Source organism: Cercospora beticola, chromosome 7 (assembly GCF_033473495.1).
Source record: "Cercospora beticola chromosome 7, complete sequence".
In the NCBI taxonomy this organism is placed as follows: domain Eukaryota; kingdom Fungi; phylum Ascomycota; class Dothideomycetes; order Mycosphaerellales; family Mycosphaerellaceae; genus Cercospora; species Cercospora beticola.
Genome location: NC_088941.1, coordinates 2,377,402 through 2,391,965, shown reverse-complemented (window position 1 = coordinate 2,391,965; position 14,564 = coordinate 2,377,402). Strand labels below are relative to the sequence as shown.

The following is a 14,564-nucleotide window of genomic DNA, read 5'->3' as shown; positions in this document are numbered from 1 at the left end:
GTTGCAGAGCGGCGAGAATTTAAGTTGGAACATTGATGATTGGTGGCGAAGGGAAATGCGATCGTTCTGTTCTTGAGAGCCATTCGAGCAGTATTCAGAAATTTGTTAATATAGCCTAGTCTCGCTTTAGTATAAGTACCATGTGCCATTGCCTACTCCTTGTCAGTCGGTTCTCCTGAGAGCTTACAACGTATAGGAATATTTGGGATCAATTTTTGCAACCGCGGAATACTCATCGTTGCTGAGAGCCAGGGGACATGCAAAACGGAAACATGAGTGCTTTACCTACCTTTGTTACTTAGGCCATGTTGCAAGTGCAACATGATACATCTCAATATTCTTCGCAATATCATGAGATGATGAATATCTCCCTGGAAACCCATAACGTCATGTGCTTGTCTACGCTCTCCCAGCCAGAGAACGACAAGGCAGTTTCACACTGGGCTCCAGCCTTCGGACTTTGAATAGTATCCTCGTGACTGATGCCAAGCGCGGTCCCGAGGAACCCGCTGCAGTGAGCAGCCATACTTTTTCTCCGCGAATCTTTGCAAGCTCTTCATAAATTCTTCGAGGACTTCATTATGGCGGGAATAAACGATCACTTCGGTAACTGGCGACGAAGTCGCTGCTACATAATTTCCTGCGGTCTCGAAATTGACTTGAACAAGAAGCGCTTCGGCAGTGGCCATTGTCAACGTGTTCTCGACTGTCACTTTGTAGTCAGGGTGTTGCATGAAGGCTTTGCGTCGGTCGATGCTGTCGCAATTTGTCCTGGTCAGCATAAGTTGTGATGCGCAGATGAGCGAACTGGAAACTCCAATACAGGTTTCGAACTAAGTGAAGAAGTTGTCATCGTACTCACCAACAAGCCAGTACAACACCTGAGTGTTCTCTACTCGCATTCCGTAACGAAGTTGATGCACTCAATCTGCCTTGCTTACCGTGTCCGCGACTTGCTTCAGTGTCTTTGTGGCGTAGTTCTGTTCGTCGCTGATTTTGGCATCGGGCTTCAGTGGTAGAATGACAAACCCGGTAGTGGAAAGCATAATAAGTTCGATATCTGCGGGATGTGACGAAGTTGGCTTGCAAGTCTAGTGATGCAGGAAGTGAGTCGCGGGGCCGATTTTTTGCCCGTGGAGATCTTAGGAGAAATAGTCGAGAGGTGTCTCCAGGGAGGCAACAGAACGAAGGCAGAGAACTGTCTTCTCGAACGCGCTGATGAGCGGAGAGCGAGAGTGAAGTATAGACACGGTCGACAGTGCTTACATGAGTGGCCTTGTGTCCGGAAGTTGTCGTCCGACGGAAACAAAAAGGTTTCGAAGGCGAAAGACTATGAGTGATCGAGGTGACTGACTTTTCCCAACATCAGAACCGATTAGGAAATAATGCCATCTGCATCCATGCCGCACCCCACAGTTTGCAGTGAAATAGCGTTAGACTTCACGTTATATCCGGGATTAACCCAGTAGGCCGCATGCTGAACGTCTGCTAGATCCATGTGCAACGGACTGTGCGCCCGTGAAGAGATGCCCATGATTGTCCATCAGTCCTCACATCCAAACTTCCTTCTTTTCCTCCACGAACTGCCTAAAACTCTTTGGATCCTGCCCTGTAACCTTTTTAACGCCATCTGTAGGATCCCTGCCAAACCCACCAGCAACCTTGACATCTATTTCGGCGAGATAGTTGGCTACAAATGAGTGCATGCCGTTCGCTTGCAAAAGAGCAGTGAAAGCGTCAGGATCCAGTCTTACGTGTGAGATCGTCCGTCCCAGCACGGAGGACAATGTTGCTGCGACCTGAGGAGAGGATCACAAGAGTGGTAAGCAGAAAGATCAACGGACAGACGGCAGGGTGCACTTACATCGTCATAAGTCAAGCTCTCGTTCCCAGTTACGACGTAGTCTGTATTGTGTGGTTTGTCGTCAATCAGAGCCACTTTGACAACGTTCGCGATATCGGATGCCGCTATGAATGGTTTGGAGCCATTCTGAGTTGCTGAATAGATCTTACTTTCCTTGGTGATGGTCGCAAGATGATGGCCCTCGAGGAAGTTCTCCATGAAGAAGTGGGGTCTCACTAGGGCAAATGCACGGTTAGAGAAGAGGTCTAGAAGGAAAGCAGAGTATGAAGCAACAATACGCACCGACCGCCCACTCCACGCCCTCCTCCCTGCCTAATCTCTCCAGCTCTTCGTGTGCCTTTCCCGCCAACATGTCGGCACCCATCTCTAATTCCCACGCACTTAGCAGAACGAAGCGTCTTACTCCTCTACTCCTCGCAAAGTGAATGAATCGTATGACTAAAACACTCGCATCTGCTGTCTCTGGCGAAACGAGATACACCGCCGAGAGGGCTTCTTTTTGTGCAACAGCGTGATCGAATGGGTTGGTGAACGTGGCTTCATCGTTCCAATCGAAGCGGACTGTGGGGTGAGCTGGGCTCTTTGGAGGCGTGCGTGACGCGATGAGGATGGTATGAGTTGGGTGAAGCAGCGTGGCGAGTTGCGAGGAGGTTTTACCGCGAGAGCCTGTGACGAAGATTGTCATCTTGATCTGAGGAGTGGAACGAGAGGGAAACGATGTATTTCTTCCGAGGGAGAACGTCACAGTGGTAATGTCTCAGGCAATCTGAGTGTGGGGAAATTCTGACGTTGGTAATTGAATCTTTTGTATGAGGAAGTTCAGCTGAACCTTAAGCTGAAGTACGGTGTTTTGAATTCATCCTATGCGCATCACTTCCGCATTGGCAACCAGATTACATAATCTGGTCAGGAGTGTTGAACTTGTGACGAAGGCCGAATCACGACGCAGTATTACACCGAATGCACAGAATTGGTGAAACAAGTCACCGGAGCAGCAAAAGTCCGAGTTCATAATTCGACGCCGATCGTGGAAGGCAGCATTCGAGGCTGAGAAGCATCTCTCAGACGATGCTTGATCTGTTGGACCAAGTAATGCGAGATTCGTGCATTGTGGTACGTGACATCTCCCCCGAACACAAAGAATATGTTTATCTTTACTGCAATTCCTGAGGGCTTTGCTGACGTTCAGCCTCTTTTCGCCATAACAATAGACCAATCATACAATTCTGGGCGACGACGCATCCTTAGAGACTTTCTACAAGAAGCGCACCGAATTGACACTACCCGCTGGGCTACTATCGACGTCTGGCGTCCGTTCGACCATTCCGTCACACGAGACGCACTCTGTCTCGCAGACTGCTCTAGCATATGCGAGGACGAACTACGCTACATCACCCTTCGCTTCCCTACCACGAGGCCCTTCGTCAATGGAGCCCGTGCCGCTACGAGGTCGACCGATGGTCAAGATGCTACAATTGCATCACCTCCGGGCCGAGAAAGATCGGATGAAAGGCAGCAAGCCGATTACTACGCTCGCCCATCCGATAATACTGCTGTAGAAAGCTTGCAATGTGCCGCCCCTAAGTCGCCGGTTCAACATAAATGGTACTATGTCTCGGCTATGCAGCCTAGTGAAGCTCTTTTGTTGAAGATAAGTGGTAGCAAGATCGACGGTGCTGCCAATCGCTGTTTCCACACGAGCTTTGAGAGTGATGGCGATTATGAACCGGAGAGACATAGTCTGGAGGTTAGATGCTCTGTCATATGGGAGTAGTAGAAACCGAGGATGAAGTCACACCTTTCAAATACATTGCGGCAGGCGAGGCAATGTCATGAGGGATGAGTTAAAGATGCAAGTAGCTTTTGATACGGAGTAAGCCACGCGTGGAAAGCGGTATGTGCCCGCGGAGCATGGACTGACGCTCAAGTAGTACTCGATATGGAAACAGTCAGCGGCGCGGCCTCGCCGGGATAGCTCATTCGATGGCTTGCCTTCTGAATAGAAACTAAGGACCACGTACTTTCCAGAATTCTGCTCGAGCAGTCGTAACGACCGTGGCCGGAGAATTGCGTCAACGCCTGAGGCTTACCAAAGTGACGCGACTCCTCTTGGCAGCCAAGTTTACTTGGTATAGCCACACGCTCGTACTGTTTGACTAGCGTGAAACAACGCTGCCAGATTACCTCCCGTATCGTTGCCACGAGTTGATGGTATATTATGCGTCCGGTCATGGTGTGACATCAACCCCATCAACCATGTTCGCCGCCTACAAACAACTCCCTTTACCTGTTCCTCATCATCGTTCGTCGGCAGTAGCGATGATAACATTTGTTCGCATCTTCTTCGTCTCAGGGCCTCCTTTTCCTGGCGACCATGTGTGGACCTATTCTGACAGCATTGAACCAGATCCCGCAAGCAGTTCTGTCTGGGCTGTTTATCGTTATGGGTCTACAGACACTCATGGCCAATGATGTCGTGGCTAAACTTGTCTGGGTAGCGCAAGATCGATAGACGATCTATGCAGAAGATCCACTGTTAGACTGCCGTAAGGTTGCAGTACGATTGATCCTAGGACTCCAACTTGGCGCTTTTGTGGCATGCTTCACCATCACACAAACGATAGCAGCGATCGCGTTCCCGATATTCATCGTACTAATGATTCCTTGCCGGATCTGGCTCCTTCCAAGGTGGCTTACGAATGCCGAGCTCGAAGTACTGGATGGCCCTGTTGCAAGCGAATTCGTAATGCAGAGCGTGGGCGGTAATGCAAAGTTATGACCAGCGCTCTCAGCATTTGGCCTAAGCCCACCTGACCAGGCTCGCGATCAACGCTGGGTCCAGCCTTCTCCATAGATGATGATGACCGTTATTGAGCTAGATTGTAATTCACAAAGCACTGTCTTCGGACAGAACTGTATCAGGCAGTTCGTAGACCAACGAATACACATCAAATCCATTCTCGTTGCTCACCAGCCTTTTTTGTGTTCCATTTTGCGCCATGCATGATCTTTTATCACCAGTACTTGTCTATTGTAGAAACCAGATAGCAGATGTACCCTGCTATGACCTCTGAATTCATCTATCCAACGCGGCTGAGCCCTCCATTGTAGCCTCTCGTTGCTGTCAAGTCGCACAAGCTACTGTACCTTCACTATCAGCAGCTCCGTCACCGCCGAACTCTTGCCACAGCATCCATCTAATAATCCAATTATCTCCATCGCCTATCTGGTATAGTTGGTACACTGCCCTGGTTTCCTCCGAGGCTGATCCAAACACCCGTGCAATTTCGGCACGCATAGCAGCTTCGCTAATGTGACGGTGAATTTCTAAGTCTGAGGAACGAGACATAGTTCGTCGTGTAGTGGTGAGCAGCCTTTGCTCGCCCAAGGTGATCTCTTCCTGTCCAGTCATCAACGTACAGTCCGTCAACACATTGCTTCGAGGTTGATCCCACCCTCATCTTTGCAAACACTGCCTCGTCTTCAGCGTGTTGACGATCGACGCCATTGTGGATGCGCGCGGCTTGTTGCATCTCGGAAAATTCCAGCTTGAGGAGATGACTACAACAATGGGGTGAGACAAACTGCCATCATCATCCATGTGAGCCAACTCAAGAGCTTCGCCCCCCTCACAAAACTTTGGCCTATCATGCCTCTCGATGCATCCTTTGTGCAACGTACGCACATCATGACGTGCATGTTCAATCCTTTGCGAATTCCAGGCCCTCGTCCCGCCGGGCTCGCTTGAGTCGGCGCACACACTTGCAGTCCACCCGGAGCACCTTCACACCGCATGTGTTGACTAGCTGCTCCGGTAAGCTCGCTTCTCCGGGGATTGAATGTGACATCCGCACTCGGCATGGATGTGTGTCAAACATTTGAAATACCGTCGAAGCTGCGCTGCTCCGTCCGCATGAAATTACTACCTCCAGGATAGTCGGTACGAGCTGTCTGCAGCAGACTGCATGGGCCTGCCTAGATGGCCGGGCTGGCTCGTGCTCAGTTCGTAAGTGCCCAGTTATAAGTAACTTGGTACAGCATGCGCCTCAGACCAAGACCATTCTGCCGTTCGTGCCGTTATCAATTGAGATTTGTCAATATTGCCATGCACGATGCACCGCTTGAGTAGCCGGAAGCTGAAGACCAAGACAGGCTGCCTCACGTGTGTGGCGCGAAGGAAGAAATGTGACGAGGCTCCCAGCAGATGCGGCAACTGTACTCGACTCAATATCACCTGTGTATGGCGAGAGCACACTCAGAGCGATGGGCTCCGTGCTATCACATCCACGAACTTGAGAGCAAAAAGCGGACTAGTCTTGCACACAACTATCACCAATGGCTACCCTCCATTTCGAAGCGATCTTGAGAAGCAGCTTACCCTGGAAGCTCCCGAAGTGTTGTCTGCGCTAGTGTCGTGCATGGCCAGTCCAGATTTTCAAAAGGCATCGTTACTCGGCACGTTCTCCACCGAAAGTCGGGTGGTTCGTCATGCACTCGTGGCTTTTTCTGCACATACCTCCGCCCCACGGAGCGAGCACTCCTACCGGCTGTCCTTGGGAAGCTACCAGGATTGTATCATGGAGTTGAGGGCATCTCTTCCCCGTGGTGTGCAAAGCGCTGCAGAACAGGACCATGCGCTAGTAGCAGTGATGTTCCTGGGATTGCTCGAGGTAAGCAGGGTGCTCGGTAAGCGGTCGAGAGGAGGCTGATCCGCTCCAGGGGCTGCAAATAGGAGATTCTAGAAATGCAGTGACGCATTTTGACATGTGTCAGAAGTTGCTGTCAGCCCGACTCTCTGACGAAGGAGTGCCGAAGGACCCAGCTCTTGTCAAGGTGTATCGTCTTGCCGCAGAGTGCATTATGTACAACGTGGCAACGTTACTACCATTCGATACCCGCCTCGATCGGGTAGTCAGGGACTGGGGCTCATCCTTTGAGTGCCTCTTCCCCGCGAACGATCATGAGCTCAGTCCTTTCCTTGGCGGTTTCCATGATATCTATCGACTCATGATGAACATCAATGTTTACCTTCGAACATTTCAGCCGGGCAATTCAATGCAGCATGACCTTCTCATAGGAAGACAAAACTCGAATCAGGTACTAGCGACGTTACAAACAGAGTTCCGTATGCTAGAAAACAACATTCCTGCCTCATACGACCGGGTAGACGGTGCAGCGGGAACGAGGCTTTATATAGCTAAGCGGAGAATTTCTGTCCTGGCATTGAAAATTCACCTCTCTAAAATCAGAGAGCCTACCATGCTGGCATCTGATCTGCCCGTTCGACAATCTGTTCAGGAAGCATTGGAGATCTTGAGGCACGAGGACCTCAGAGAACCAGGTAACCCGGCCTTGCGGTGGCCTCTGACTATTCTGGCCTGCGCCACAGACAATGATTTGGATTTGCAACTTGTCGTTGCGAAGATGAAAGAATTTGAGCTCATACTGGATCCATCAAATGCGTTCAAGCTTCGATGCTCGTACATATTTCTTCAGCAATGGGCAGAAGGTGTCATTCAAACGGGTCTGAAAACGCCTATGGACATTTTTTTGCTCGAGCCTATGTGTCCCGCGAAGCCACTTTCGGAACTCTAGGCATGGCCTGTCGAATCTGGTTTCATAAGAGGGTCTGAGGGGAGAGCTCCTAGCTTTTGACTTGAGTCCAGGACTGAGCGCCAAGAAGCATGACATTTATTCAGTCTTGACACTCTTAGACCGGTGTGAACTACAAGAAGTGGTAGTCATAGCACCATGTAATAAGTTATCTTATCTAGCTCGTTTGTTGTTCACGTCAGGTGATTCATGATATTCGCGAAACAGATCTCCACGGGATTCTCGGACGGTGCGGTGTGTAATTGGCACGGTCAAAGTCGCTGTGCCCTCCAAATGTATGGAAAGATCGAAGTAGATGATCACAGCGATCGATGAGACCCGAGTCATCGATGCGGCTGACACACAAAAGTGCATTCGCACTGGGAACCAATAGCATAGCGAAGCGCCGTGCATCGCCGGCCCCCTGTCCCCCATACCGATTGGGAAGGTTGGTGTAACATAAATCCTGGTTCAATCGCTGCTGCCCTCACGAAGAATATGATATATAAAAGAGAAGATGAACGAGGTTCCTGTCTCTGCATCCTAACAACAAAGTCCGTCACAATCACAATCACAGACGTCAACAGGCTTGCTACGAATCGATTCATTTGTCTGGCAGATCTTCGAAACCACAGTCAGTATGGTTCAACGAACAGCATGTTGCTGACGTGGGCTGACAACTTGTATGGAGATGTGCTATCTCAACCTCATAACATGGACCCAATGTGGCCACTTTCGTGTTATGAGACAGAAATGCACAGAAGCAGAGCAACGACAAAAGGCGGCGTATTGTACAATGGCACACGAACCAATCGCCACAGACTTAGCCTTCCTCTGTGATGCTTGTCGGGGCACTGCTCTCAACTCTCCCGACGCTCAATACTCCAAAAGTATGACGCGTGGCGTCCCGGACAAGAACCGAAGTAGTCTCTGATTGCACGTGAGGGGCGATCTCCACGATATTTGATTGAGTAGAGGCGATTCTTATATTTCTGGACATCGAACGATGGGACACAAAGCTGCAATTGCCAATGTCTACAGTTAATTCTCATCACTACTACCAGTCTCAATACATTACATCGTGCTCAAGATGGACCAGTGAACTATTTGGAACCAGGCACAAGGAGAGCAAGGAGGAACTCGTATTTGGCCTCCATGCTCTTTCCTGCCGTTCTGAATCAATTCGTGTAGATGATCTATGGGGTAGTGTCTCCGATGCCGTTCCAATTCTCCTGTAGCTCACTACGGGGCATTCAGTATGCATCAACCCTGCAGTGGAACTAGCCAACTTTCCATCTTATCCACTGCAATAACATTGGCATACGCCTTTTCTGCGGTACTCGTCAGCAGAAGCGCGATACGGACTCTTTTATTTCAACTCTGATACTCACGTCAAAATGCCATACCAGCGCGTGGCCGTACCGCTGTTGCACTGTATAGGGAATGATATCAGCATGCTGCCCCACTGAACCGAGAAACTCGCTGCTACGAGAGGACTGACCTGTGACTTGCAAAACAAATCATCGCAAGCGTTGGTCCCAGTGCAGGGGTACTTGATGGCCTGCCTCCTAAGCTGTCCATGGTATGGCTGACCGCAGTTGAAATTCGTGTTTGCTACCAGTTCTGCAGACGTAGTAGCCGCAATCACAAAAATGACTGAGAAGATGTGAATCTGCATGTTGAGTGTGCAGTGGTGATGGTTTGACGGTGACCCCTTGTGGGTAGGCTCCTCTGCAGAGGGTATTCGATCAAGTGTTAAAGTCGGTATAATAAAGATGTCTGATTCTATGGAAGGTAGCGAACGAGCTGGCTCTATATACTACTGCCGGAACGGAAGAACCGGCAGTTAGGGCTAATTCCGGTTTATGCGAGGTGGCTGCTATGGCCAAACCGATACTAGCAATCTCTCTTTCTCGTATGAATCGTTCAGAACCTGGTTAGTTCACCTTTTAACCTATCCTTAGACGTTGCATAATATCGTTCCTTGATTAATAAGCGTCGTTAATGCCTTGTTCGGTATTGATTTAGTTATAGAGTTAGCAGGGTTAGTAGTACCGTTAATCTAGCGTACCTTATAAACCTCTCTAGCCTCGTATATCTGCCTTAGTACTATAATATCGATTATTAAGCGTTTCTCCTTAGTAGTACCGAGCTTAACTATATATTCGTAAAGCGAGAGTAAATCGGTATAGACGATTAATAGTAAGGCTAGTTTGTCTAGTCGCTATAAGATTATAGATAGAGTAGTATTAATACTAAATACTATATTAATACTATAGCTAATAGTATATATCTCTAATATAAGGACTAAGTATATTACTCGTTTACTCTTAGTTAAGCTCTAATAGACAATATTACTAGTTATAGTAAATAAGCTAGTAGTAGTTAATTCGGTACTAATAACGATTAGGTAACCGATTTATAATAAGAAGTCCTTATTATTTGCGAATAAGCCGTTAATAAAGATATATAACGCTATCGAATTAAGGTTTAGTAGTTAGTATATTAAACTATAGTTAAGGTTATTTATTTGCTATTAGATTCGCTTATTAAGTGCCTTAATATCGTTAGAAGTTAGTGCCTTAGATTAAGCTACTACTAAGAGGTTAAAAGTAGCTTCTAATTAATATATAGACGCTAGGTAGGCGCCTCGTATATACTATACTATATAGCTATCGGTATCGTAGATAAGGCTTAGTTATTTACCTTAGCCTTTTAGTATAATACGAATAGTTCCGGTAGTACTTAGTAATATAGTATATCTATTAAAGATTAGAGGTATATCGGCTATTAGTCGTTTCTTAGGCTTACTAGTAAATACGAGGTATTTAGCCTCTATACGCTAGAACTCTTAGTTAGTAAGGATTAGTATATTATCGGTTTATATTCCGACGATTCTAGTTCTAGGTAATTCCGAGGTAGTAATTAGTAAGTATAGATTAAACGAGCTAGTTACTATATAGAGTTTATCCTTATAGTAGTTACTATATATATTAAACTAATAGGTACCTAATTCTGCTAATCTATAGAGTAGTAGGACGACTCTTATAATTATTCTATAGTAGTCGCGTTCTAGTTCTTTAAGTAATAACGCTAAAACGACTCGGTTTAGTTTAGTAGTTAACTAGGTATACGCTTAGCTAATATCGCGTAATTCTAGCGTAAAACCTTGCTTAATTAGACTCGTAGCTAGGCTAATAATTACTCGCTATAATACTCGCTAGATTATCGGTAACTATATTAGAATCGTTTCCTTATTATAGTCGTTATATTCTTAAATAATAAGCCTTAATTTCTCGTAGAGTTGTCCGTTACTCCGCTTCTTAACTTTATAGACTATATATAATTTAAATAGTCGGTAGTTACTATACCTCTAGTAGTCGTAAGATTTAAATACGATAACTCGGTTAATTAGCCCTTTAATCTCTATCTTAGTTAATGCCTTAAATAGATAGCCTAGTTCTATAATAACCTTAGTAGCTCTTAGTTTAATTAATTCGTCTATAGTACGCTATTCCTTAGTATTAACTATAGTAGTCGCTTCCGCTAGTATTAGTTTTAGCTTATTCTTTAATCCTTTTAGCCTTCTACGTTTCTAAGGTACTATCGGAGGTTCTAGCTCGTAGTTACTATCGTTATTAGTAGGTTCTAGTTAATTAGGTTCTAGTTTACTAGCCTCTATATTATCGTTACTATTACTTAGATATAGCTTAACTAAGATAATCCTAAATCGGGTTAGTCTACTAGGTAACTCTATAGTATAGTCTTCGTTCTTAATACGGTTTAGTAGGTAAGAGCTAGTCTACTAACCTAATTTATACTAAACGAGTACCTTATCCTCTAGTAGTAGTTTCTTTACTACGAGTAAATTAGAGCTATTACGAGTATTTAGAGTATTATAGATTAAACGTTCTAATTAAAGGCGTTTAAGTTTAGCTATAGCCTTTTAAATAGCGAGGGCTCGTTACTTAATATTAGGCGTAGAGGTACTTATTAATAGTAGTTATAGATAGGTACCGAATACTAGTAAAGTTAGTACTAAACCTCGAGGTCTAGTAGTATTATTAATAGCCTTAATAGCTATTTATAATACCGTATTATTCGGAAGGTTAGTTTCTGTTTTAATAATATCGAACGCTTATTATAGTAGTATATAGTATCGTTCGACCTTACTAATACTATTATATACCTCTATAGGTACCTCTTTAGTAGTAATATCTATAGCTGCTATATACTACTAGAATTCGTCCGTATAGAAGTTAGTACTAGCGTCGTAGATAATACGTTCCGGTAGCCCTTAATAGACGTTAATCTAGTAGGTACGTAAAGTATTCTAAACTACTTTAGTAGTTATATTAGGTAGGAATCGTATAGCTTAGAAAGTAGTAGCTATATTAACGACGTATAGAACTAGTCGTTTAGGCTATCCGAGGTATATAATATTAATAATAACCTTCGTATTAAAGTTAATATTATCGTTATAGAGAGTAAATTTAAATCGCCTAGGTACTTATCTATAGAATTAGTATAACCTATAGTGCTTAGTAATACGCTAGAGAGTATACTTATCGTATTTAGTACTAATTCGGTCTAGTATAGCGGCTAGCTTATTAATAGAGAGGTAGCCGAATCGGTAGTATAGCGTTCTTAACTTACTCTTAGAGAGGTTATATATAGCTAGGTAGGTATATTCGTCGAGTAATAGCTAAGAGTAACTCTATTTATAAATAATAAGTATAGTAACCTTATATTCGCTTTAGATTAGTAGGTTCTTCTAGTTATTAAGTATAATATTAAGCTTATCTATATCTTATATATACTAGAGGAATAGTATATCGGTTAGAATAGCCTCGAACTAGATATCTTCGAATAGTATTAGTACGATAATAGATCCTAAGAAGGAGGCGTTACTAGCTCTAAATTTAATATAGTAAGTACCTTATATCGACTAGTTTAGCTAGATATTAGGTATTAATCGCTAAAGAGCCTTAACTTACTTAATTCTAGCAGTTAATATACTAGAGGCTCTAGTATTAGGTAAGATACCTTAGAATATAGTACTCGAATAGCGATTAGCTATAAAGATCTACTTAATTAGAACCGTAGTAGATAGCTTAGTAAATAGATCGTATAGAGTAAAGGCGTAATAGGTAGAATTATTTAATAGCGCTAAAAGTATTATTTTCGCTATCTCTAGTATAATAGTACTAAACTCTATAAGGAATTATTAGCTATCTAATTAGTTAGAATCGTCGTCGCTATTAGATAATCCTTTGCCTTTATAATTAAGGAGGTACTAGTAGTATACTTAATTATCCTTAGTAAACCGTTCTCGTACCTTATTATATTCTTAGCGTATATAGATAGATAAATCTTATACGCCGGTCTACCTCTTTTAACTAGAGTAAGCAGCACGCCCTATATTTTTCCGTAGGTAGAAAAGCCCTCGTACTAGCACTCCGGCAGAAAAACCCCCTTATATCTTTATGTTTTATAGTAAGCTCTATATAGCCTGCCGCTTCCGTAGTTTCTAGTTCTCCTTAGGACAATTTGTATTGTCTTAATAGTTTATTAGATCCTTTATAATATAGTTTTCCTTAGTTATTTCTTATATTACTAAGTGCTTAGGAGCCCGATCCTCTTGCCTGCTAGCTTAGGGACTCTAGCCTATATATATAGTCTTTGTCTCTATACTAGTATCTATATTAATCCTATATCTAACTCTTTCTTGCTAGTTCCTAGGGTAGGTATCTCTCTATATAAATCCTACTTAGATTTTAACCTTCCTTAGTACCTAGTTATATAACCTATATCTAGAGAAATTCTAGTTTTTGTAGAATGTCTAGAATAGTAGTAGGTGTCTTTATAGGCAGCTCTAAGTATAGTATAGAGTTAGATAGCTTATGTTAGATACTCTGCCTTTAGACTTAAGGTTTCTAGAGGGCTCTAGAGTAGGGGACTAGTCTGCCCTAGAGTCTCCTATTTAGATAAAAGGCTCCTAGTAGCTAATTGTCCTAGTATCCGTAGGGGTTCTACTATTCCTTTCTTCTATTTCTACTATCCTTACTCTTTCTTATTAAAGCCTTCCCTTAGGTATACTTAGTTCCTCCTCTTTAGCCTATTTAGAGCCTAGGTTACTACTCTAGCCTCTAGACCTATAGTAGTATTCACTACCTAGAAGGGCTGTCCCGTAGTCGAGTATTAGAATCTTATAGTAGTTATGCCGCGCTAGCGTCGTCTTCGTGTTCTTAGGAGCTCTCTAGTCTCCCTAGGTCGAAATTCTAGACTTTTTATCGCCTTCTTCCTACCTCTATAGGTGCCTAGCCGCCCTATACTTTGCTAGTATAGCCGAAGCTATCTGTTTCTACCTGCGACCGCGTAGAGGTATATAATAGGACTTCGTAGGCTCTTAGCGTATATAATTACTTAACTAATAACCTAGTTTATTATAGATAAAGTACTTCTTCTATAGTTATCGTTACTAGTAGTTATTCTATTATCTTCGGTTACTATAAGAGTTACTAGTATTCCTTCTATATCGCCTATTAGTAATAAACTAGTTAGACGATTATACTTTATTAATATTTAACTAGGTAGTAATAGACGTTAGTATAGTAGTAATTAGAGCCTCTAATAACTCGTAGTTACCTAGTAATACTACTTAATACTCCGGCCTATCTTAGTAAGTAAGAATAAGCTAGTTTATTACGTTAGTATCGTACTAGAGTAAGATTAGTAGTCTAGGCTTAATAGTTATTAGGTTATCGTATATAGTTTAGAAATACTAAATTAGCGTCTTATTAGAGTTATTACTATAAACTTTAGTTAGAGTAGTATTCTACTATTCTGCTTAGTATTCTAGCTTTAGGTTACGCGTTTCGAAGGTATCTTAAATTAGGCGGTATACTTAGTTAAAGGTTATAGAGGTAGGTATAATTCGTCGTTCCTATATCTCCTCTACTCTTCTAGTTAGTATAGTATATATAATATCCTTCCGGCTTAATAGTAGTATCCTTAATTAGTCGTAGCTATTAGAAAGTATAGTCTAGTTAGATATTCTAAGAGACACTTTAGGGATTAGAGTTAGGTAATATAGGTTATATAATAC

General features: G+C 43.7%; 4 protein-coding genes across 4 annotated transcripts; 2 read left to right on the top strand and 2 right to left on the bottom strand.

The window, feature by feature from the left end:
• Nucleotides 1-1,550: 1,550 nt before the first annotated feature.
• Nucleotides 1,551-2,549, bottom strand: RHO25_011161 (uncharacterized protein; the record flags this gene model as incomplete). The annotated part of the gene is made up of 3 exons (XM_023601976.1): nt 1,551-1,799; nt 1,865-2,079; nt 2,147-2,549. The coding sequence occupies 3 exons, from the start codon at nt 2,547-2,549 to the stop codon at nt 1,551-1,553; spliced, it is 867 nt and encodes a 288-aa protein (XP_023451319.1).
• Nucleotides 2,550-2,932: 383 nt separating this feature from the next.
• Nucleotides 2,933-3,423, top strand: RHO25_011160 (uncharacterized protein; the record flags this gene model as incomplete). Its single annotated transcript, XM_065603375.1, has 2 exons — nt 2,933-2,977; nt 3,076-3,423. 2 exons carry the CDS (start codon nt 2,933-2,935, stop codon nt 3,421-3,423), a joined length of 393 nt encoding a protein of 130 aa, XP_065459447.1.
• A 2,553-nt stretch (nt 3,424-5,976) lies between these two features.
• On the top strand, nt 5,977-7,459 carry RHO25_011159 (uncharacterized protein; the record flags this gene model as incomplete). Its single annotated transcript, XM_023601977.1, has 2 exons — nt 5,977-6,534; nt 6,584-7,459. The coding sequence occupies 2 exons, from the start codon at nt 5,977-5,979 to the stop codon at nt 7,457-7,459; spliced, it is 1,434 nt and encodes a 477-aa protein (XP_023451320.1).
• Nucleotides 7,460-8,753: 1,294 nt separating this feature from the next.
• Nucleotides 8,754-9,134, bottom strand: RHO25_011158 (uncharacterized protein; the record flags this gene model as incomplete). Its single annotated transcript, XM_023601978.2, has 3 exons — nt 8,754-8,787; nt 8,848-8,888; nt 8,958-9,134. 3 exons carry the CDS (start codon nt 9,132-9,134, stop codon nt 8,754-8,756), a joined length of 252 nt encoding a protein of 83 aa, XP_023450948.1.
• Between the last annotated feature and the right edge of the window lie 5,430 nt (nt 9,135-14,564).